The 25,402-nt window shown below is 40.1% G+C and overlaps 1 protein-coding gene across 5 annotated transcripts in view; it reads right to left on the reverse strand.

Moving 5' to 3' along the window:
* The window catches only part of THSD7B (thrombospondin type 1 domain containing 7B), a 303,781-nt gene that overhangs the window by 94,456 nt on the left and 183,923 nt on the right, over positions 1 to 25,402 (reverse strand). For all 5 annotated transcript variants that reach the window (XR_012678316.1, XM_075180948.1, XM_075180947.1 and 2 more), the window contains exon 15: positions 17,348 to 17,526. Coding sequence is in view for 4 of the 5 variants with exons in the window: in XM_075180948.1 (XP_075037049.1) it covers positions 17,348 to 17,526 (179 nt within the window). In the remaining variant the exon portion in view is untranslated. The remainder of the gene's footprint in view (positions 1 to 17,347; positions 17,527 to 25,402) is intronic.

The raw sequence follows: 25,402 nt of genomic DNA on the forward strand, positions 1-25,402 counted from the left end.
GCAGACTAGATGGGTCAAGTGGTTCTTATCTGCCGTCAAATTCTATGTTTCTATCCATGCTTAGGTGCCTATTTATGAGAAAATTCAATTTTTGCCATATTTATAGCTTCTCTCTATTTATCAAAGCTCTTGGGTTGGTGTTTGTCATCGCCGGTGGAATATTTTGCTGAGGGTTTCTGATGAAGGCTTCCCCATGCAAGTAACGCTGCTGTCCTCCTATCGATATTACCATCTGAGGATGGTGATAGCAGAGAAGATGTTATTTATTTAAATAAAGCCTTTCTTTGAATTGGAGTCCGCCTATTCAATGACAAGATTTATTGAGAACTTCAAGCAAAGTCACAAAATTGATGATGCATCACATTATGATAACAGAGGTGACTGACGCCATAAAGAACAATACACGGTAGAAAAACAGCAGGTAAAAGAAGTCAAGACAACTCCAGTAATAAAAAAAGCTAAAACAAAACCAAAGCTAATGGAGAAAATAGGGCCGATGCGCTTGATGTCCTTTTTACTTTTATCAGAATAGATGGAAAAATCTACCAAGCTTCCTCATACCCGCCGGGATATTAACTCTACTCATTTTCATCAGTTTTCCACCTCTCTCCAACACCTTCTTTCCCCAACTTCTACATTCTCCTCCCCTGATACGGCAGTTCCTCTTTTTCACCATACTCTAGCAACTGCCCTTGATCAAGTGGCTCCAGCGACTATACATACTCCGCGTAGACTTCGTTGCCAACCGTGGCACACTAAAGTAACACAAAGTCTACAAAAACTTTCTTGTAAATCTGAACATCACTGGCGTAAATCTTGTACCTCTAATGATTTCAGCGCATATACTGCTATCTACCACTCCTATCGAAGTGCTCTGGACACTGCTAAACAAGCATACTTCCAATCTCTCATCTATGCTCAGGCTTCTAACCCCAAGCGCCTTTTTAAACACATTTAAATCTCTTTTCAATCCCCCCATCCCAAATCCTCCGATTACCATCAGTGCCCAGGATCTTGCTTCCTATTTCAAGCACAAGATTGATAAGATCAGACTTGAAATGGTATCATCTAGCAATCAGCTCAATTCCTATATCTTATCTTCCAACTCTACCTCCTGTCCTCTTGATCCTATACCCTCACAAATTGTTAGGCACTTGTTTCAGGAAGGGAGCAGATAAGAGAGAAATAAGAGAGGAGGGGAGCAGGAGGGGGTTCCCAGAGTGAGGGGGGGGGGGGGTAACCTAATAGAGAAGACAAAGGGCAGTACCTCCAGAAAGTAGGACAACATTAGGAGTAGATGGGTGACACATTATTAATTTTGGTCCAGAGGAGTTCATGTTTTAAGGAAGGAGGTCAACGAATGTCTCAGGATGCTAGTCACACGCTCCATCGTCAAATACAATTTTTAAACGTTTTATTTTTATTATTTTATTTATTTATTTTTATTCTATTTTTTTAATTTATTTTTGTTTTACAGGTCATGCATGTGCAGCTGGACCCAAATCTGTCTGGCAATGCAGTAAGAGCTGTTTGAAGTGGTCCTTTATTATTATTACGAGTGTTAAGTCCTATTATGGGAAAAGTGGAGAGGTTTTAAAAATATATAGAGAAAATTAAAGTTGTAAAATGAAATGCCTACTTTAAGAGATCATCGAAATCCAGATTTAATCAAGAAATACATATAAAGATTAGAACAGAACCAGAGCCCCCGCTGCAGTAGAAAATTGAGTACTTTCATTCATTACCATTACTAAAAAAATCTAAATATAATAATAGATATAATATATGTAATCCATTCTTTCTTAATGTAAATTCCCTGTTATGGATAATGCGAATCTCAATCTGGCACGTCAGGCCCCAGGTAGCACACGTACAATCTGTCAGACAGAATCTCCAAGTCTCTGCTCCCACCTTCGTCATTAACCTTATGAAGAGTTGTACTTGCAACGTGACATTTCCAGTGCAGTTCAATAGAGACGGGCTCTCCAGACTTGTCTGCGCTCAGATACTTCAAAGATTGACATTTCAAGATCAGCTTTTTAACTGAAGTTCAGCGCTCGGGATCGCAAGAAAAGGAATAAGGATCACGTCTGATTACAGACACATCTACAACGAGGATAATGAATTTCAAGGAAGACAAGTAGTGAAGGTTCAACTCTGATTGGAAATAAGCCCAAGCAGCGTTTATTTCCAATTATTTAATATAGGTCTAAATTTCTAATATCCCATATTGGGGAACATTTATTAGCTGGGAAAAAAATGTTCCAATTTCAGTGGTAAAGTCCTGAATTTAGGGGACAAATTTGTCCCACGGGTGGGAATGTTGGACGGAGGGATACAGCTAATGGGCAGCCTAGTGCTTTACAATTGCTAGGCAGCCCTCTGGGGAGTGGCCAAGCCCCCATCGTGCTGTGACCACGCCTCCATCGAGAAGTGGTCCCGCCCCCGCCCTACCCGGCACTTGCATGTTGGGAGGTATGATTTATCTGCTGTGGAGATAAAACAAATGACTTCTGGGCACTCATGAGAGTGAAGGGACGTTCTTTATTATAATACTGCATATTGAATATTATTATTACATTGGTAGAACTCTATAAACGCACTATCCCTTATTAAATCACTTCTTAAATCACTTCTTCCCTCATGTCTCCCCACCTGTTCTTCTGCTCCGTCCTCACTCCATTTGTCTGTCCCGGAGTTTCTGAAGCACTGGTATTTTGTGTTTACTGTTCTGTACTGTTTAACCCTGTATGGTTTACTGTTTGTACTATGTACGGCGCTGCGGACACCTTGTGGCGCCTAACAAATAAATTATAATAATAATAATAATAATTAAATGTGCCCGAAATATGGGCGGAGGTCTGAGATCCACTTTAAGCATGTGTCCACTTTAAGCATCAAGTTATTCTTTAGGAAAATAAGGCTTTGTGGCCCCCAGTATACCCTACTTGTGGTCCATCAACCAAGTGAGGGAGGGGGGTTCTTTGAAGTCTGAGTGGGGGCATTAATATATGTGTGAATCAAAATACACAGATACTAAGACACTTTGCACCCTAAATTTGTTCGCCACAAAATTGCATTCAGCTTTAAGTGAGGAGAGGATCCCAGGGGTAGTGTGGGAAAGGACAGATGCCTGCAATATAATGTGTTATCACATTACAGGGGTAGATTTATCATACCTTTTAAGAAGGAAGCGTGAAGGTATTGCCTATAGCAACCAATCAGATTCTAGCTATCATTTTATTGAATGGACTAGATAAATGATAGCAGGAATCTGATTGGTTTGTATGGGCAACACCTCCTCTTTTCCTCTTTTAGAATATTTGATAAATCTACCCCACAGTGAGTCAGGGACCTCAGAGAGTTGTAGAGACACACAGGTTTGCAAATCTGACAAACGGTCTCCAAGCTGTCGTAGAACCGACTAACAAGGAAGGAAGCACTTTGTAATTATGTAAGATTACATAATTGGTAACACATGTTCTATATAGATTGGTGGGTCCAAACACCGGTATGGCATGGATAAGATCACGTTACATTGGTTTAATCAAACTAACTCCAGTTGCACAGCTGTTGGGTTGAAAGAGAAGGTGCTATATTTAATTATTTACATTAGAAATATGCAATAATTATAAATATGTATATTTAGCATAACAGTTACCCAGTAATCTGAACTCAGGGTTACTAATCTAGAAAGAGGACAATAAAACACAGAGATGTCAAGCTTACAGTAACCACGGAACACATTAGAGTAAGTGCTGGCATGCGATAAAGTATTTCATCAATCACAATTATGACATATCTTTGTATAATTTGTTAAATGACGAGACCTCTCCAAAGCCATTATTCTCGCTGGTCACGGTGAATCAGTCACTTTCCTGCTGCCTCTGCAATATTCCCTCCAGTCCAATTACCGAAAGACAAAGCCATTTAGCAAAATAATTTCTTAAAAAGTTCCCCATTTTAAACCCTTAAAATACACCTGTATTTTAATTCAACATACATCCCAATAATTTTATTTTCCATTTTAACATAATATTTACGACTATAAAAATATTTCTCACATTTTTGTAAAAATATTTCCAACACTTTCAATTGACTATTTTTCGGTAGTTCATGAAGATTTGTTTTATCCCAAAATAAATATTTCATCAATTGATTTAATTTCTGGATTTACTTCATTGTTTTATCAGTGTGAATATAATATATAGGAATGTTGGATTTTCTGTAATGAATTTAGATTCAGATTTATTACTTTTGTTTTATATGTAAAGTATTTTAATTATTTTTTGTAACTTAAGACCGGTTTATAAATGGTCTTGATTTCTTATCCTTAAAACTATACTATTCTTATTTTAATTGACCTTTGTTTCGTTTAATGTAAATACTAAGCGATGCATGTATAATATTCCTGTAGCAGACTTTTACTAGATTCTGTAAAAGTGTTTTTACCAGTTTACTATGTATAAGTGCAATTGCCTTTATCTTTTCGCAATGGTCCTACAGACACACCTCTAGGTTTTCCCATAGCATAGACAGTATGGTGGCTCAGTGGTTAGCACTTCTGCCCCACAGCACTGGGGTCATGAGTTTGATTCCCGACCATGGCCTTTTCTGTGTGGAGTTTGTATGTTCTCCCCGTGTTTGCGTGGGTTTCCTCCAGGTGCTCTGGTTTCCTCCCACACTCCAAAAACATACTGGTAGTTTAATTGGCTGCTATTAAATTGCCCTTGTCCTATATTGGAGGGTCTTCATTGCCGATGCCCTGAATGAGTTTTCAGAATGACTTATCCTCTACTCTATTTAGTGCAATCGGTTGGGGAATAACATTAACAGTCTGTCCGATTTCCGCAAAGACCTCTGGATGATTTCAAAATGTTTTTGAAAGTTTGAAGACATCCTCAGATCTCTCGCACAGTTTTATTCTTTTTCTTGTACTTCTACTGAAATCATGAGACTAAGCGGAGTGGGTGTAATTCCAATTATTTTTAAAAGCAGTTACTTGACCGAATAAAGATTCTGAAAAGTTACTAAATTATTTACAGTGAATGCACATTGCGTTTGAAGTAAGATACAGCATATAAAGCTGATAGTGCTGAAAGGTGGGAGATGTGGAAGTGATAATTACTGTATAATGGCTTACAGGTGTCCTCGCTTTCCCAGAATAGTCACAGTTTTACCACTGAAAATCCGTAAATGTCTATGAAATGTAGTTTCCTGATGTACTTGGATTATAAGCTTGTTGGAAATGTATTTCTAGAATTATATTAATATTTTTTTTAAAGACAAACTGCAGGATAATGGGGTGCCCTAGATTTTATATTGCAAAAAAATGTCAATTCGAAAAATTTAATTAAAAATCCTAATTTTGTAGAATTGGGGGGGTACCCTGGTTACATGTGCTGCTGAGTGTATTTCAATGTCAGCTGCAAAATTCAATAATGATTTATGTTACATTAGATAGACTAAGGGGCAGATTTATCAAACCTTGTAAAAAGGAAAAGGGGAGGTGTTGCCCTTAGCAACCAATCAGAATCTAGCTGTCATTTGCAAGAATGTACTAGATAAATTATAGCTAGAATCTGATTGGTTGCTATGGGCAACACCTCCACTTATCCTTTTTATAATAAATCTAATCTTATGTCTACTGTGTTTCATATCATCATCATCATCATCATCGTTGTTTAATGAAAAGGCGCCATAAATTATGTAGTACCTGACAGTCCGCGCACACGTCACATGAATACTGATTAAACATAATAAAGCATTTAAGTATAAACACTAGTAGTGCTAGATACCCAAGTACAATGATAAGATCAGTAAGTAGCAGATAAAGATAAAACCCTAACACTCACACAAACAAAACAAATGGGAACACTTGAGGTAGACAAGGAAAGTGAAGTCAGGAGACACAGGGTAGAGAGGGTCCATGCTTGTGACAGCTTACAGTCTAAATGGATTTCTGCCATAAAAACTTGATTGTACAGTAAGATAGATACCCAATCAGAGGACAAGCAGAGGGAGTGAATTAAATATTGTATAACATTCACCACAGGCACCAATGAGAGCGGGAAGGTTTGTATTTGCCCTGCAGTGTTTCCACGCCAGAGAGCGCCTGGTTTAAATGAGAAAAATCCAATCAGAGGAGGTTAGAGTCCTAAATGCAAAACCCCATCGTGTCACCTGTCTTCTCCTGTGCAATCACCCAGCAACAACTTACTACGAGAAGGGGCTTCCTGTCATGTGGTGTCCACTTTGTCACCTATAACTCGTATTCCTCATCTCTTAGAGACCAGGTGCTTTAATTACTTCATGAATCTATAATCTTCCATCACGTGCAGATCACACAATAAACCACCGTTTGGTTAGATATTGCATTAGTGTGAACGATCCCATGATCATGTTATTTTGTACCAAAGCATCGTATCAGCTGATTTCGTTTTCTAAACTTCCCAATAATCATGATCAACGATGGAACGAAGTCGGGCAATTGTGGAAGTGTGTACTCATGAATCTGCATGCTCGTTGTGACTTTCAATCGTTGGTGAAATCATTACAGAAATTGCATCTGAAGTCAAATGCAATAGCACAATGACTTAGTGGTTAGCACTTCTGCCTCACAGCACTGGCGTTATGAGTTCAATTCCCGAACACGGCCTTATCTGTGTGGAGTTTGTATTTCCCTGTATTTGCATGGGTGCTCCGATTTCCTCCCACACCCCAAAAACATACTGGTAGGTTAATTGGCTGCTATCAAAATTGACCCTAGTGTGTGTGTGTGTGTGTGTGTGTGTGTCTGTCTGTGTGTCTGTGTGTATATTAGGAAATTTAGACTGTAAGCTCCAATGGGGCAGGGACTGATGTGAGTGAGTTCTCTGTACAGCGCTGCGGAATAAGTGGCTCTATATAAATAATTGATGATGATGATGATGACAGCATGCACCCAGAGGAGGGCTGGAAAATTTTAGCCTGGCTGGGGTCAAGGCTCGACTCAGCAGCCTATTATTATTTTAAAGGAAAAAAAATGCAGGTGGCCCATTGACACAGACCAAGGTAGGCTACTATGGGGCCGGCCCTGCTTGCCAGGTACTTTTGTAGTTAGTAGGGATAGGAGCCCACACTACTGTCCCTTCCAACTCACTTGAGACATGTTGGCTGACATCTCTAGCTCACTAGTAGATAGGTTAGAAGCACATTTAATATGGTTATTTTTCAAGCAGAAAGCACAAGCAAAAAGTCAGCAACAAAAATTTGAAAATAAACTGATTATCAATTATAGGATATGTATTAATAACTGAGTGAGATTCCCTGATACAATAGAAGCATAGTCTAGTGTGGCAGCATTTTGAGGGGACAGGGCAGTTCTTAATGCAGGAGCTATAATCTAGAGGAGATTGCCATATGGTAGTCATGGCAAACAACCTTGTTAAGTGATTAAATTATTACATTCATGCAGAGATTTGGGGATAAATATATCAAGCTGCGAGATACCAGCAGGTTTGAAAAGTGGAGAAGTCGCCTATAGCAACCAATCACATTCTAGTTATCATTTATTTACGACATTGTACAAAATGACAGCTAGAATCTGATTGGTTGTTATAGGCAACATCTCCCATTTCAAACCTGCCAGACACTCACAGGGGCCTATTCAATTCTGCAGAGAATAGCGCAGTGTTAACAGTATTACCGTTAATATGGTAAAACTGCGCATAATTACCTTTAATATGGTAATTTAATTCCAACAGTGGATTTTTACTTGCGGCTCCCTGAGCTGCAAGATGAAATCCAGGTTCAAATTACCGTATTAATGTTAACGCCGCGCTATTCGCGACAGAATGGAATATGCCCCACAGTTTGACACATTTACCCCTTAGTGTAATGTAAAACTCTGGAGACTATTGCAGAAATACTGAGGTTAAATTTACCCACTAAGGGCCTAATTCAGTAAGGATCTTAACTTAAGAAACTTCTTATTTCAGTCTGCTGGACAAAACCATGTTACAATGAAAGGGGTGCAAATTAGTTTTCTGTTTTGCACATAAGTTAAATACTGACTGTTTTTCATGTAGCACACAAATACTTGATAGCTTATTTGTACACTGAAATTTAAAGTTGATATTTGTGTGTTACATGAAAAAAACAGTCAGTATTTAACTTATGTGCAAAACAGAAAACTAATTTGCACCCCTTGCATTGTAACATGGTTTTGTCCAGGTGACTTAAATAAGTTTCTTAAGTTAAGATCCTTAATGAATGAGGCCCTAAATTACTACATTATTATTATTAACTATTATTTATAAGGCGTCAACATATAACGCAACAGTTTTCAAAGAATGTTTTATCATTCACATCAGTCCCTTCCCCAGTGACGCGGACAGTCTAACTTCCCTACTACAGACTGACTGCATATATCTATATATACACATACACACATAAACCTGTTTTTTGATTGTGGGACGGAACCAGAGCACTGAGAGAAGAAGACTCAGGCTCAAATGTGCATTGTTTTTTTTAGATGGTTTCAGTCATTTGTTCCAGGAATGAATCGATTTTTGCCACCACTTCACTCATGTGTGAAAATTAGAGGGAGGAGGTCTATTCAGCAGACTTTCAAGTCAATTAAATAGAAAGCTGGTCCCAGCCATTGTGTAAGTAAAAAGCTGATAGGAAAAAATCAAGGAGACCTATGATGTACAAAGACCTCAATGTGGCTTAATATGACTTATATGTAATGTAGACTTGTCACCTATACACAGTGGACCTCTTCATTTATGGTGTAAAACTGCTGAATACAGCACACAATTCTCTTTGGCGATGTTACTCGAATGGATTTGCACCGTGCGCCAAGACGTCTGCAAAAGTGCATGGATTTGTGCAGCAGTATAGTGCGTCTGAGGAGGAGGAGGAGGAGGAGGAGGAGAGGTCTGCACGGACCAATGAGAGGAGGAGGAGAGGTCTGCACGGACCAATGAGAGGAGGAGGAGAGGTCTGCACGGACCAATGAGAGGAGGAGGAGAGGTCTGCACGGACCAATGAGAGGAGGAGGAGAGGTCTGCACGGACCAATGAGAGGAGGAGGAGAGGTCTGCACGGACCAATGAGAGGAGGAGGAGAGGTCTGCACGGACCAATGAGAGGAGGAGGAGAGGTCTGCACGGACCAATGAGAGCGCTGAAAAGGTGCACTGATGTGACTACTGAGCAGAGCAACAATTAGATTTTTTTTTGTGGCACTTGATTAATTGAACAAGTTATAGAGGTGGAGAGAGAGCATTCTGTCAAGTGAGGCCATAAGCTGAGGGCACTTGAAATCATGGGTTTATGAACGTCATACCCTGAACCCATTCGGGGTTAAAGTTTTCTGCATAGCCACTAAAAGAACCCACGGGGAGGGTTATATTCTCCCCATATTCCCACCTAGTGATTGCTGTTTAAACACTTAACCCGACATTGCCGCTTTAAATTTCTATCGACAGACGTTGCGATGACCTACAGCCTGCAGTGCCGAACACTTGTTCAATCGGAATCACTTGCTGTCAGCACGGTGCTCCCATCGGAGATCTCCAGCGTTCAGGTTGAAGGTAAGTCTGTTTATTTTCTAATCGGTTTTTCATAATTTCGGATTTTATTTGTAGGGCTTCTCCATGTCAGAATACTGGTAATAGGTAAAGCATACCCAACCCGTCCAGACGGGGAGTAGTCACGCTGACGCCTGATTTAGCACAGGCTGAGGTTAAGGGATTAGTCTTTGGTCTAGTAGTAATGCTATTTTGGCATTACACTGTTTTGGACTTAACGACTGGTTGTTAGCTGACTGCCCTGATCTCACCATCAGATTTATTTCTTACCTAATAGTAATCTCGTTATTAAAAAAAATGCGACATTTTTGGCAAAGTTCAATACGTTTCTGTGTGATTATTTTGGATCAAAGAAAGGTTACACATAACGTACAAAGGTGACTTAAGGTGCGTGAAAGAAAAGATATTAACACTATGCATTTTATTGGGAGAGACTTTGCAACATCCTCATAATTGTATTTAATGAGAAATGTTTTGTCATTGATGACTATATTATTACCCGGTGACAATAATTGAAATGCTGTTTTTTTTCTGTGCGTTCTTTTGTGACTTTGTGTTCAAGGAATGTATTGGACGTAATAGCCGGACGGACCTAGACCCATATTCATCAACGAACGCTCCTTGTTGAATACGGACATGTATATGCCTGATTACGTTCGTTTTGCGTTCCTTTATGAATCAGGCTCCTGAGTCTCTTCCTTACACTCAGAATAGAACAACCCCTTGTTCCTTCGTTTTGCACTTCTGCAGAGTAGATTGTCTAACAAAGACAGTCACGATGTCTACTTACTCTTGTGATTACTTTACACCATAAATACGGGTATACCGAGCAGTATTTTATCAGAAAACCTGAAACGCTTACATTTAATGGAAGGGTTGGTTCTAAAGTGGCAGGAGATTGGATTTTCATGTGACAAGTACTTCTTTTGCACAGTGCGCCTCTTAAGATTTTCCACTCTTCTAGTCTAGCTTGCCGGTTCGTCCCAAGAGGGCAGACTCGGCATTGGACGTTGAAGCCACAACTCAACGTGATTCGCGGTGCACATCTGTATATTGTAAATTACATCCACTCTATGCTCCTTCTGGGTAGTCTTTATATTCACACTTTCCCCATGTCCATACTCCCTTATAAACACTAAAGTGCAGATTATTTCCAGCAGCTACAGAAAGAGAGCATGCAGTCCGCAGAGGAGACAATGTGATTCCGTCAGTGTAACTCAGAGTCTTATCTGGTATCTCTGCTACCCTGCGGCAAGGAAATTACATACAACACTTCAGAGGAAATTAGTGTTTACACATAGGCCACAGACAATATACAGATTCATCTCACTGCGGCTTGTAATGAAGAATAATAAGACTTTATATGAAATAACAAATCAATATATAGAATGAAATACCAACCTGAGCCTTGGTCGAGGTCCAGATTAGCAGTGTGCGTGACAAGCAAAGGGAAAAGAAAATTATATAGCCATTAGTTCATCTGCTCGATGACAAATGCCCACTAGATGCTTATTAGTCTTTTACATCTTGAAAAATGTCTGTACACCTGATTTGGAGGTAGTACTGCAGGCTCTTTAACATAAACACATGTGCTGCAAAATTCAATTATCTAATTAGGGGAAAGATTTGCATATAAATAATGTAAAACAAAACCTACACAATACAACTTTTAAGAATTATTTGCTATATTATACAGAGGAGCTAAATTTATTAACCTATAAACTTTTTTTTTTTTTTTACCATCCAGACACATATATCTATATATCTGTAGAACTTTGTCCTGTTCCAACAACCATTTGGGTGATACATTTTGATACATTTTGCATCTCTTAATAAAAAATCAGGACTACCCCCAAAAGCCTTGCTTATGGAATGTATGCAGTAGGGGAGGGGGGGGGCAAATATTTTAAATCTTGAACTAGAGATGAGCCATTCCTCTCTGTATTTCTAAATTCTGTGTTTCAGAACTCATAGAGGGGTATTCGATTGTCAGCGATTTTTTTTTTTTTGACTGCGTTGTCATTTTAACGCTGTTTTTTAATAATTTCCGAGTGGGTTAACTTTATCCGCAATTCAATTCCATTTTTAACGCTCAGGTTTTTTGGTCCTCTCGCGCTCCAGTAGAAGGTCTATTGAAAGTATAGGGTGTGCGAGAGGCAGTCACGTTAATTCAATTGTTTTTTAATGCGGCGCGCTAAACAGGCCAATATGCTGTTTTATCTCGCACCTCTTTGTGGTGTGTTAAAAATAAAAAACCTCTGAAAAGTATTTGAAATCATGTAATAATGTGAAAAAAAGTTAAAATTATGTTTATCACTAATGCCTAACTTGTAAAAGTTGATTTTCTTGTGAAAAAATAATGAAATAAAATAAACATAAAAAATAAATAAATAATAAAGTCACTAATTAATTATATTTATGTATGTTTTTGGTACAAATATGTATGTACTAATGTGTTTTCACGTGTATAGATGATTCTATGGTAAAAAATATTTCAATTAAAAAATATGCTAAAGAAAGTACTGTAATGTAGATATTATCAATGTGTAATGCAATCTAATGTATGGAAATGTATGCAAAACCTTTTTTTTTGTGCTATACATGACCGCGATAAAACTATACTTCACTCCCCTAAAAACTTGCAAACACAATGTTTAACGCGCGGGGGCAGCGTTCTTTTCAATTGAATTGCACGAGTTTTCGCGCGGCGCTAACTAAAAACGGTCTGTATTGCAGTTAAAAACCAGCGGGAGATTTTTTATTTTTTTACGTTGTGGGGAAAAAAAAAAAAACTTGCGGTCAATTGAATACCCCCCATAGGGGTAAATGTATTAAACTGTGATTCTGGCAAATCCACCATGTTCAGTGACATTGCCAGCTAGTTTAAAATCAGCAGTTTAATTAAAGGCTGAAGCGAAGTTTAATACGTTTACCCCATGGTCTATAAATAGAGCTTTACTGATGGCGTGAATTGTATGGTATGAATTCATTCTGCTTTGTGGCGTGGGGGGGGGGGGGGGGGGCATTTCTTCTGGTACACTTAATAAAAAATTCTGCTAGAGAAATGTGCAAAACTCACCTCCCAAATGTAGGATGAGGTGAACATTCCACAGAACAGTTCTGAGAATTCCGTAGGGAGAGTGAAATCACTGAGTCACATGACCAGTATTCAGAGACACTAGTTCCTAAGAGTGTATCATCAAGCAGCAAGCTGCCCGATAGAGAACAAGAGTCTGTCTTTGCAGCCGACATGCGGCATTTGCGTATGGCAAGCTGACAAGCCATGTCACCGTCCCGAGGCGGGGGGCACGAGAGGTTGGAGCCCATTGCTGGGGCCTCCTCCACATCTTTTTGGCTGTATTCCGCGTTTGCACAAGGCACTTACGTACTTTATCTTAAACATGACAGGCCCTCTTTTAAAGAGCTGACTGCAGTGAGACGAGAAAGACGGGGATATATGAGCTGATACGTATGTTAAAATCCTTTTACAAATCAATACTTTTAGTAGGAACAATAATATATACTTATTTTTCCTGCAGAACAGTTTAATAACCATCAATGAGAAATATTTCAATCTCAATTGTAGGATATGATTGAAGAAAATTAAACCTGTATAGATACCCTTTTAATGCTTAAAAAAATAAGAACCAGACAGAATGAGAAATACATTAAAATGTACAGAAATTGTAACCGTGCAGTCGGTCACTTTGGAATAATGAAGACATTTCCATGAACAGATCTATAAAACCTTGGATTATCCCTAGAAACTGGGGACAGATGCTGACTATTCCTTTGTGTAGATGACAGATACTATTGTCACATAAAGCGCACAGACACAGTAGTCCTCTGTTCTATATACTGTAAATGGAGAAGAAACACAATGAACATAACTACATATTGCTCTAGAAATAGCTGAGTAGGTAACAAAAGAGACACTTTGTGTATATAGATATCAAGGGAAAAGAGCAAATTTCAAATATGTAACAAAAAGGCACTAGTGACCTGAATACAAATTCAGCATACTGTAGCCAGAGTTATCCCAAAGTGATATTTCAGCCTAACCCAGATTAGTAACTCTGAAACTCTTTGCTAAGCTGAATTCATAGGTAAAATTTTGGGAGAAAATAATTACAATTTGGGATAATATTGGCTTCTGTAATTAATGTAGCTGAAGACAAATTAGTTTCCTTTTTGGGATAACGTTGGCTTTATCTATATTTCACAGACCTCTCCAGCAGGTAACTAGAGCTCTAAGTCTCCCAGGATATCTGTTAATATGAAAAATTACATATCTTAAGGTACATGTGACTCTGAATAGTACGCAAAACACGCATCATCATGGTCAGTACAGATCTTGCCCCAAGGGTGAAGCAGCCATAATAGTGGATTGGGAGGGGGGGGTGTTGAATCTATCAATGGCCATTCCCTTCAGTTGGCAATGCATTGCTATGGGCTTTTAGCACCCACTGAAACGCATTGTCCATTGAAATGAACAGAGGCCAACACAGACTGGGTACTGGGTGGTGGGTTTTCTACGACGGTACAGCCTGCAGGAGCCCGTACCCAAAGCCACAAGGTGTAAAATAAGAAATCCACCAGGATCCACCCACAGGATGCAAATAAAAAACTTCCTATGTTTTAGGAAGTTGATGACATCTGTTTATGACAATTTGGATACATTTATTAAACTGTGGGATTGAAAAAGTAGAGATGTTGCCTATAGTAACCAATCATATTCTAGTTTTCATTTATTTATTGCATTCTACAAAATGACAGCTAGAATCTGATTGGTTGCTATAGGCAACATCTCCACTTCTTCAAACCCACAGTTTAGTAAATATACCACCCCATAGGAGAGGTAGTAAAAAACTTTACTTTAAAATGCACTACTGAGAAGACTTAGGGGTACTTAGGGCAACATCTCCACTTCTTAGGGGTTTGAAGAAGTGGAGATGTTGCCTATTGCAACCAATCAGATTCAAGCTGTTATGTTGTAGAATGTACTAAATAAATGATGACTAGAATCTGATTGGTTGCTATAGGCAACATCTCCAATTTTTCAAACCCGCAGTTTAGTAAATATACCCCTTAATGTTGACCTGTGGCCTGGGCAGGAATAGGAGCAATTGAGCCTGGAGACAAAGAAGGAGCCACTTACTGACACAGCTGATACTTTAATGGTAGAAAAGTGTGACTCTCCCATTGGTGGATTCAGCCTCAGTGTTGTAATCTTACCTCTCCTTATGATCACAAATTCACCTCCAGCTCCGCTTGCTGGTTATATATTTATATGTGCTGCACCTAACACTAAAACCAGCTATCTTCCCTTAGTATCTACACCGGGCACCAGAACAGCCAATTCTAATTCTTATCAGTTCTATCAATATCCCAGATTTCAGTGCAAATTACACAAATTATTAGTGCATTATGCAAAACCAGGTGCAGCTAGTGGTGATTTTTGATCACAGCGAGATAAGTGGATTTGGGTAGAAATAGTCTTACAACAACTAGTATCTGATACAGGGGATGTAAAATCACTTCCATATAATTATTTTTGGCGTAACACTTGGAATTATTGTTTAATAATTGCTAGGGCATTGCATATTTAGGAGTAAATTTATAAAATTTACTAAAAAGAAAAAGCTGAGGTGTTGCCCATAGCAGCCAATCAGAGTCTAGCTATTATATTCTAGAATGCACTATATAAATAATAGCTAGAATCTGATTGGTTGCTATGGGCAACACCTCCACTTTTCCTTTCAACTGTTGTTGAGGCAATACTGCTTGTGTGTAAGGAATATTGTTAATCTGGGGGTTGAGAGGCTTTAGAAATTTGGCATTTGGACCCTCTACTATCTTGGCCTTCTTGTCCCCCTTAAAATATCTACATACCCCCTTACTGACGTTGCCATGGCGCAGTACTTCTAGCTCATCTGTCACCCCATTTTACATCAATCTACTGAAATGTGACAACCGATGATCCAAGTGCAACATAACATTAATAGCCCTAATGTAGGTAATTCACTTATCTCACGATTCCTTGCATTCTTCTTAATGTTTGAGGGATTCAACATGGCATTTTAATGAGATAAATCAACAGCACAAATATAATTTCCAAGAAAAAAACGTGCTGACACATCCCCTTCCATGTTAAATCATCCATATAATTTATCCGCAGCTGTAAACCTCATGAACAAGGGCTTTCCACTGTGCATAGATTTTAATAGCATTAAGCTTGTATTGCAGCTACTCAGCATATGCTATTGCTATTGGTTCCCATGGCCCCTTGTCTGTTAACCCCATTTGCGGCTGAGCCATTAGTGTTATATGACGTTTAGCACCTCTGGTGGATATGAGATAAGATGCCATTAGGCAGTTGGAGTCTAAATATAACTCTATACATGCATAATCTAGTTAGGCATTTTGATTGTCACAGTGTGCAAAGGTATTAATGTAAATAAAAATCACACTTATAAGCTCATTATAAGGATGCTGCAGTGTGTGTGTGTGTGTGTGTGTGTGTGTGTGTGTGTGTGTGTGTTTGTGTGTGTGTACACAGATATTTCCTAATATTTGCTGAGGAGAGAGGTCTTCACTTATATTTGGAGTTTAATGATGTTACTACTGAAAGATTTAGGGAGTAGGTTTATCAAACCTTCTACAAAGAAAATATGGAGACGTTGCCCATAGCAACCAATCAGATTCTGGCTATCATTTTATAGCATGTACTAGGTAAATGTTAGCTAGAATCTGATTGGTTGCTATGGGCAACATCTCCACTTTTCCTGTTGTGAAAGGTTTGGCAAATCAACTTCATAACCTTTATATTTGGCGAGCAGTGATCCATTTGTGTCAAGTTATTGTGAAAATGTTCCATGTTGGAATACAAAACAGTTAGGGAAGAGAGACCACGCCTGGTTTGAGAATCACTTCATGCGAGCAGCTTGCTTTGTCTGAAATATAAACTTGTGGAACTTCCCCTTAGTAGAATAAAAAGAATTTTAGAAGTCAACTCGGAGCTTAGTATCTGTTGCCTTGGCTTTTCTATGGTCAAGAACTCCACAGTGGATCATTAGAAAGTACATTATTCTGTCTGTCTGTCACACTCTCTCTCTCTCTCTCTCTCTCTATATATATATGTCATACCTTCACTTTTCCTACTGCTTTCATTATGATACTATCATATTCCATACACTTACATCTTCATACCAAATTTCCACTTTTGACCACTGTATGTATATATCATTTATTTATATAGCACCACCCCAATACCCCAGTGCTGTACAGAGAATATTTGTTATTCACATCAGTCCCTGCCCCATTGGAGCTTACAGTCTAAATTCCCTAACACACACACACACACACACACACACACACACACACAGACTAGGGTCAATTTGATAGCAGCTAATTAACCTACCAGTATGTTTTTGGAGTGTGGGAGGAAACTGGAGCACCCGGAGGAAACCCACTCAAACACGGGGAGAACATACAAACTCCTCACAGATAAGGCCATGGTCGGGAATCAAACTCATGACCCCAGTGCTGGGAGGCAGAAGTGCTAACCACTGAGCCATTGTCCTCCACATTATGAAAAAACATTATTACACAGAAAGTCCCAAGCATGGATCTCACACCTGTAGGTCATATTATCTATTTAAGTTTGCTCATAAACATTACTATTTATTATAAAATACCACAAAAACGCTACTATGTATTATTATTATTATTATTATTATTCTAATTATTATTATTATTGTTTCAGAACTGACCTGATTTTTAAGGTCAAGCTTCGGACAGGGCCGTCCTCCGTTATAAGGTTTTTCTTTCAAAAATTTAGACCGCACTTTCACTCCCGGTCCACACGAGGTGCTACAGAGCGTCCAGCTGGACCAGTCACTCAGCCTACAGTCAAACGGACAGGGAATCTCACACTTCTCCTCAATGTAACCTGCAGAAGGCACAGTGTAGACAATATAACCGGCAACACTACACACCGTATAGCACATGCATATATAGATACCTCCGATATAAAGGAATACGTCCACATTTAATTAAAAAAGCAAATATAAGAAAAAAAACTTACTTTCAAATGCAAAGTAAAAGGAGCTAATGCACTGATTGGCTACAGATGGATAACACTTGTACAATAGACACTCCTCCCACGCAAATGAAACGCTCTTTAAAAATGATAACCATTTGCAATTTAAGGGATTTTCCCCCTTCAGACAAGTTTAATTTCCTGATTTGTGCACGTCCTTCTGAAACTTTATTGCTGTGCTTTTCCACCAAGGCTTTTATATCAGCCAAGCAGTGTTATTTATAAAAGGGTAAAACACACAGTAGCAAGACAGAAATATAAAACATTGTATTTAGTGCAAGCTGAAAAATAGTACAAACAAGTCAATAAATGGGAGTCCACAGAAGGTGTGAAAACACATATAAACAGCAGATTGCGTATAGTTACACTGAATCTCTCATGAAAGCAGATTGGGAAGTAGGGAATGTGTGAAAGAGAGTGAGGTTAGTAGGACATCCTTTTATAGAAAACAAACCACAATGGGATATTAATCTATGGAATTCATAGTACTCAGCAAAACTCATCCAACTTCCTATGACAGATTTTTCAGCAGATGTAGCGCTAATTGAACAGTATTTAAATAAACATACAATTAATTCTAAGGCACATTTCCATTATTCTCCTGAGAATTCTCTATCCCAGGTTGTAGCTAAGAACTCTGACGCTGTAAATAGAAATCTCCATATGTGATTTAGAATGCATGAAGCCGGTCCCTACTGTTCCTCCTGAGGATTCCCGATTCCCTTTTACCGAATTGAATCGTATTACGCAACACTGAGACCGACTGTGGGTTACACGTTCCCCTAGGTCACAGCCTCCAGTCTCTATATGTTCCTCCCAGATATTATTTTATCCATGTTTAATGCTATTATTAAGTGAATTTTATGTCAGTTCATTCAAACATGTATAGTTTTATGAGGTCTAATAAAAGCTTTATTAGCTTTTAAAGCTTTATAAGTTTTAATATTCATCAAGTGAGTTATATTTTCACTGCCTTATTATCCTCCTCTATGATTTATAAGTGATAATGGACCTGACCCAGAGTTGATCTTAAGACAGTTTGCACTGCATACATTGCGCAAGTTCCCACTGCACATGCGCACAAAAATAACAGAGTTCTGTGCGCCAATGCACACTTGCACGTATCTGGCACTCCTGACAACTATAGGTGCCGAAAAGGGGATGGAAGGGATGCAGAATAGCAGACCGAGTGCATTAAGGTGCGTATATGGCTGATACAAACCTGCAGCCACACACATATGTCTGTTAGGAGGCATATTTAATGTAACTGCTAGAAGACATGTGCAGACACTCGCTGATGATGACTTGGGTAAACCAGGCACGTATGTTTCTGATACAGAGCCGGACGCATCTCTAGATGTGGAAGGAAATACGCTATTTTATGCCCATGTTACAGTCAAACTCTGCATCAGACCCAATGTGTGCAGTCATCCAGTGCTTCCTTTTCATTACATTGATTTGTGACATCACTGGCCCTGCCTCTGTGTATAAATCGACCAATACAAACTGTGTATTTCTAAAAAAACAAGTCTGTCACGCTGTCAGTCTCTCTGTGTCTGCCATGTCAGAAAGAGCCTCCCTCCTAACGTGGCAATCCTCTGCAGAGTGGTGAAAGAGAGGATCATGGATTAAATTAAGTTAACTCTGGTTATTTTATGTCTATTATTCAACTCAGTAATATACAGTGTTTGGTATATATTAATGTCTAAAGGTAGTTTTAATTTAAATAGTGCTGTTTAATTTTGAAAATATTTGTTTCCTCCATCTTTTTGTTGAATTTTTTTTCTGTTCTACAACTGTGTACCTGTGGCAATAAACTGTGAATGATAGACTAGCGTGTGACTAAATTACAGCTGTAGTTTGTTGTGTGGAGGTTTTCAGGAAAAATCCAGCCAGCGTCTGGAGGTTTGACTGTGAATGTGTACAATATATTCTGGATATATTGCTTATGTTGCAGCTTGAGACCAAATCACTCAGCTCAGTCATCCATAAATGCAGAACTATCGCTGTCTTGTAATATTAATAACCACTTGCCGCTCTGTCAGCATAAAACCAATTTAAAGAGCGCCTCTTTCTCTCCGCAGACTGGTCAGTGACTTAGGGTGTGAAATAAGACACGTCTGTTCCTCCTATCTATTTACGATCACACTTTTCCAGTATATGTGTGAAGCTTATGTCATGCACAATACATAAATAAATATCCCGTGATTCACAGTAAACAGAGCTATTGTTAGCTAACATTTCTCTTGTATCTATCAGATGTGTTACATTGTTGTAAAGCGCTACGGAATATGTTGGCGCTATATAAATAAATGATGATGATGATGATGATGATTATTGGACTTAGGGTTAAAGGAAAACATTGATGTAAGAGATTATCTTTAAGAAACATGATTTATACTCAAAACAGTGATCTGTATAAACAGTGACACATGGTAAATGTTATTTTTAAATGAAAGTTATTGTAATAGCATGCCTACCAACCATCACGATATAGGCGGGACAGTCACGATTTGAGGGCTCTGTCCCGCTATCCAGTTTGGGACAGCTTTGTCCCGATTGGTCGGATAGTTGGAAGGTATTCTGTCCACTGATGCTTTGGCAATGAAAAGGTTTGGAGGGGAGGAGCGCAAGGCACGCCCCTGGATTGTGGCCACACCCCTGTCATGCCGTGGCCACGCCCCAGTCCCGATGCTGCCAAACCAAAATGTTGGCAGGTATATAATATGTATGTAGCATGCTAGAGGGGTCTATTGAAGCTTGAGGCTCACCAGTGGATCAACTGTTAACGTTAAACTACACCTCTCGCGTGCTGACACTGGGGGTCAATTAGAAAATTCTAGGCTGCTTAGCAGTTGAAATACAGCTTGAGACCCACAGTGTGCATCCGTGTCTGAAAGAGGTTTACGAAACATGAGCACGTTTGCGGAGGAGAGTCAGTTTGCACCGGCAGAGGAGTTGGGTGGAGATGGATGGAGTGATGGCGTTCTTAGTGAAGTACGGAGGACGCACACAAGTGATCCTCATTTTGCAGACTAGTGTAGATATGGCCCCCTGGGCTGGTCCCATAGTGGGCTACCTTGGGCTGGCTCACTGGGCCACCTACATTATTTTTCCTTTAAAATGTTCCCAATAGGCTGATTAGCCGAGTTTCCCCCCAGAGGCTAAAATTTGCCCGCCAGCCCTGATGCCAAAGATAAACGGGACGCGCTGATCTGTGTTGTCTAATGCAGTTTCAACCACAGATGCTCGGGCCCGGTTTTTTGAAAACCGAGTTCACCCGAACTTAGGGGATCCGAGTGCGCTCGCGAGTCGTCTCCGTATCTCCGCGCGTCCTTGGATCTGAATCGAGGCAAACCGTCATTGTTGCGTTGTCGGATCTCGCTGGTTTTGGATTCCATAAGTACCTCCCTCCCCAGGAGATCCAACGCCATTGCTCACACAAAAACAGGGGTAGCAGTGTTCTTGTCACTCTCCAGTCTCCAGTGACATTGCTCAGTGCCATTGCTCACACAGAAACAGGAGGGGTAGCAGTGTTCTTGTCACTTGACAAAAATTGACTGGAAATGATTGGAAAATAATGTTATTGAGGTTAATAATAATGTGATTTTAGTAAAGAAAATAGGGATTTTATATACAAAAAAAAAAAGGAAACCAAAACCATAACCAAAACACACGAGTGCGGTTTTGGTAAAATCAAAACCGAAACAGGAAGTTAATCCAGATCAAAAACCAAAACCAAAACACGGGGGTCAGTGAACATCTCTAGTTTCAGCTGGAGGGAATAAAGAAATATTGATTATTATGTTCCTATACTTCATTAATAAGCTATTATATTTTATTTGATATCATTTGAACTCGTGTCAGGTGATGCTGACAAACTATTACTTGGCCTGATCATATAAAATATTGGTACGTCCCGCTACCGGGTGCAGTCTGGTACCGTTGCAACTAGAGAGGAAATAGGGTCATTTCCCATTTCACTGTTACGCTGTTTCACTTCATTGTTATGCCGTTATGTGTTACTTTATATCATTTAGATTTTTATCCTATATCCCCCACTACACAATTCATGCTCAAATAGCTCACTTCAGCTGGGGCTTTGCAATTTGATATATATTATTCTATTATGTTATTCAATAAGGCTCCCCGCTTTATTTTTATTACATTTTACACAGCTCAGGAATACGTGATGTTATATTCTCTCTACTAGGAGCTGGTTTCATGCCGAGCGATATTCACGTAGTCAGAACCTGCAGCAAAATCCCCTCATCAGCACCTGTAGCTCAGAGCGTCAGTGGAACAGATTAGGGGGATGGTTGTCAGATATTTAAATCTTCTTGTTTGCATTATGTTCTGTGTGTCCCCTTCCGGCCAGTCCTAACGTGATGAAATGCTAATCTTATATCTGGGTTAAGCCGCACCGGCACACAGCTTATAATGGTAAATAGCCAGAAGGGGAAGACTTTGGCGTGAGTTGGTCAGCTTAACATACATTACAATACGTGGAACAAACATTCCCTTATTTTAAATATATAAAAAGTCGTTAGAACATCATTGATTGTGCATTTGGTGAGTGCAGAGTATCCATGGTTTCTCTATATACCTGTTTGATGCACTATTTGCATGTACTGTGTAGCTTTGATAACTAATATTATCTGTTATCAGTCTTTATCTGGGGAAGGTGGTAAGGAGGGCAAAACACATTATTACCAGACCTCATAACAAAATGGGCCCGTTGATGCCAGTGTGTCCTCATGAGCTTCACTGCAGTTTGTGCCCATAAGAGTGGAGGCCTGCAGGGGACAGTGCCTGTAGTCCCTGCAGTAGCGGCAGCTCAGCCTCTGGTGGCTTCTCTGCCACTCCTCCTCCGCTTCTCCCCCGTGTAAATCCTTTCACTGACTCCCCATCCGTTTCAGAATTCAGTTCAAGCTCCTTACCCTCACTTACAAAGTCCTCACCAACGTCTCTCCCGCTTACATCGCTGACCTTGTCTCGATGTATACCCCCACTCGCCCACTCCGCTCCGCCTCTCACCTCCGCCTCAATTCACCTCTCATTACTTTTTCCCATGCCCGCCTCCAAGTCTTGTGCCGTGCTGCCCCTCACCTTTGGAACTCCTTATCCCTTCTCATTCAACTCTCCCCCAGCCTTCAGTCCTTCAAACGCTCCCTCAAAACTCACCACCTCACCCTACCACTTCCTGAGCATCTTACCCATCACCTCCTCTTCCTCGTCTGCCATCTCCATCTCTTCCCAGTTGGTCCTATTGTCTCTCACCACCCCTCCCTCTAGAATGTAAGCTCTCATGGGGAGGTTCCTCTCTACCTTGTCAGGCGCCGTCCCCGCATTATGCATATGTGCTGGGAATGGACGCCTGGCTCTCACGACGTACTCCCGGGTTCACCGGGCGCGCATGCACAGAAGCTGCATCCCGCTGCTAGGCAACGGGACGCCTTTGTACTCGGTTGGTCGACGGTCAGGTGCACCTGACCACCACAATCTCTCTCTACCTATCAAGGGCCAGGGCAGGCTATATAAGGCTCCTCCTTTTCCATATCTATGCCAGAGTACTGGTTCACCTACTCCAGCGTGCTTTATCCTGCTCCCATGCTCCAATTGTTGTTTACTGGTTCCTGACTCCGGATTGTTCCTGACCTCCCTTTCTCTTGCGATTCAGGCTTCGTTGTTTTTTTGGATTCTGACCTCTGGCTCGCTCCTGACCTTCCCTCTGGATCACCCCCGTGTACTGTGCTATCGTTTGGCAACTGATCCGGACTGTACGACCATTCCTGCTCTCTCCCGCTGCACTGTTAACTAGCTGGGAGAACTGTGACCTGCGCACCTCACGCAGCCAAGCCCAAACCTCCTTGCGGGGGTCCCTGGTGAACACCTGGGGGTGCGTTAGACTACGCGCCTCCCTGTCTAGTGGTGTTAATATCAGTCAGTGGCATCCGCAAAAAGTTATTAACGTGACATAACTATTGTCCCACGTCTGTCTACTGCCTGCCTCCCTCGTACGTCCTGTCACGTCTTTTACTGTACTCCGTGTGAGTCCCCATAGCATTACTCACACTCATCTGTGCTACTTACATGTATTACCCCATCTATTTGTTACTCGCTCCTGTATCCGGCGCTACGGAATCTGTGGCACCTTATAAATATATAAATAATAATAATAATAATAATGAAATAGGGTGACTGCCCCTTTAATTGGATTACAAGATAACAAGAAGAAGAATCACAACTTTATTTTAAATATCCTCAGCCGCAATAATTCCATCTATATTCCTAAATGTTATTAGTTGTGTTTTACTCAAGCCAACTTTTATTTTAGGTTCATACGCCCCTTGATGTCCGGTCAGAAACCCGGTTTGTTAATTAAATGTTTTTTTATTTTCCCTTTTGTACATAAAAGCTTAGAAACTGTGTTTTTCCAAGCAGTCGAATACAGTCGCCGCATGGTCTATTCTCTTTGGTATTTTATCCTTCCCTTCTATTTGATTTTTCCTTGTAAAGTGCTTGAGTACATTGTACCTCTGTGAGCCCGCAGCTCTATACAGTGTCACTTGCTCTGCAGAAGTGACAGGTAATAACTGCAGTCAGCGGAGTGTGTTCCTGCGCTCCCTGACCTGCAGCGCCGGAGAGACTTCTTACACCTCCCCGGAAAGAGCTGATTGCAGTAAAAGCATTCAATGGCTTTCTGATGGGGATAATGTTATTGCATTAACTGAGACCTGTAATGAACGGTGTAGCTGTTTCTTACAGGAGTGGTGTCGTACGGGGAAAAGAAAAGATAGGCTTTATTTCCAATGAATGGGAAACTATGTCTAAAAGCCAAGTTACAGTTCTATACAAGAGGCGTATAGAATTCACGGAAATATATATTATGTGTAATGAGTACCATATAGGAGACTCTTAACGGTTTTATTGTAACCGCCGACTGTGACAGCATCACCGGCACGTACTTTGAAACTTGTCTGAATTTGACGGCAAAAGATGTCTCGCTAGTTACCATTAGTAAAGCTGGGTACACACCTATGCAATCTTACATCGGGGGGTAAATGTATCATACTCCGCTTTGTACAAGTCGCCGGAAATCGGCAAGTTGACAGCTAAAATTTAAAGCGGCGCTGCCTTGTATGCGATTTCTGTAACGATTTCACCAACGACTGAAAGTTCGGATGATCATACCGATTCAGGAGCACACACCTACACAATCTACCTTCAGATGAGTGCTCTTCATCTGTCATAACAATCTGCTGAAAAGATCGTGACTCTGTACACTCTCCAGATCTCTGCCTACAGTGCTGGCCGTGAGTGCGTACACACTGCCACATTTGCCCGACATCGTTCCATCGCTGATCGTGATCTTTAGGAAGTTTATATAAAATCAAATCGACAGTGTTTTGGTCCGATAAGACATAATGGTAGCAGTGTACACACTCTTGCAATATCTGAACAAAGGGTCGTGAATAGTGTGATCTGCACAATAACTACATAGGTGTGTACCCAGTTTAACAGACATCGATCAGCTGGAGCAGCGACAGCACTTGATTGATTAGGGTGTAACATTACTTTATTTTACTATAGGTCTTCAATGTAACACACGTGCATTGAGCTTTTCAGCGCAGAGAACCTAAACTGTTTTCAAGAAAAGAAATTTGCACCGTGGATAATTTTTTTCTTTAATCAAAGCTCTTACACCCTCACATTCGTGATGGGG

Source organism: Mixophyes fleayi, chromosome 7 (assembly GCF_038048845.1).
Source record: "Mixophyes fleayi isolate aMixFle1 chromosome 7, aMixFle1.hap1, whole genome shotgun sequence".
NCBI classification, from domain to species: Eukaryota; Metazoa; Chordata; class Amphibia; order Anura; family Limnodynastidae; genus Mixophyes; species Mixophyes fleayi.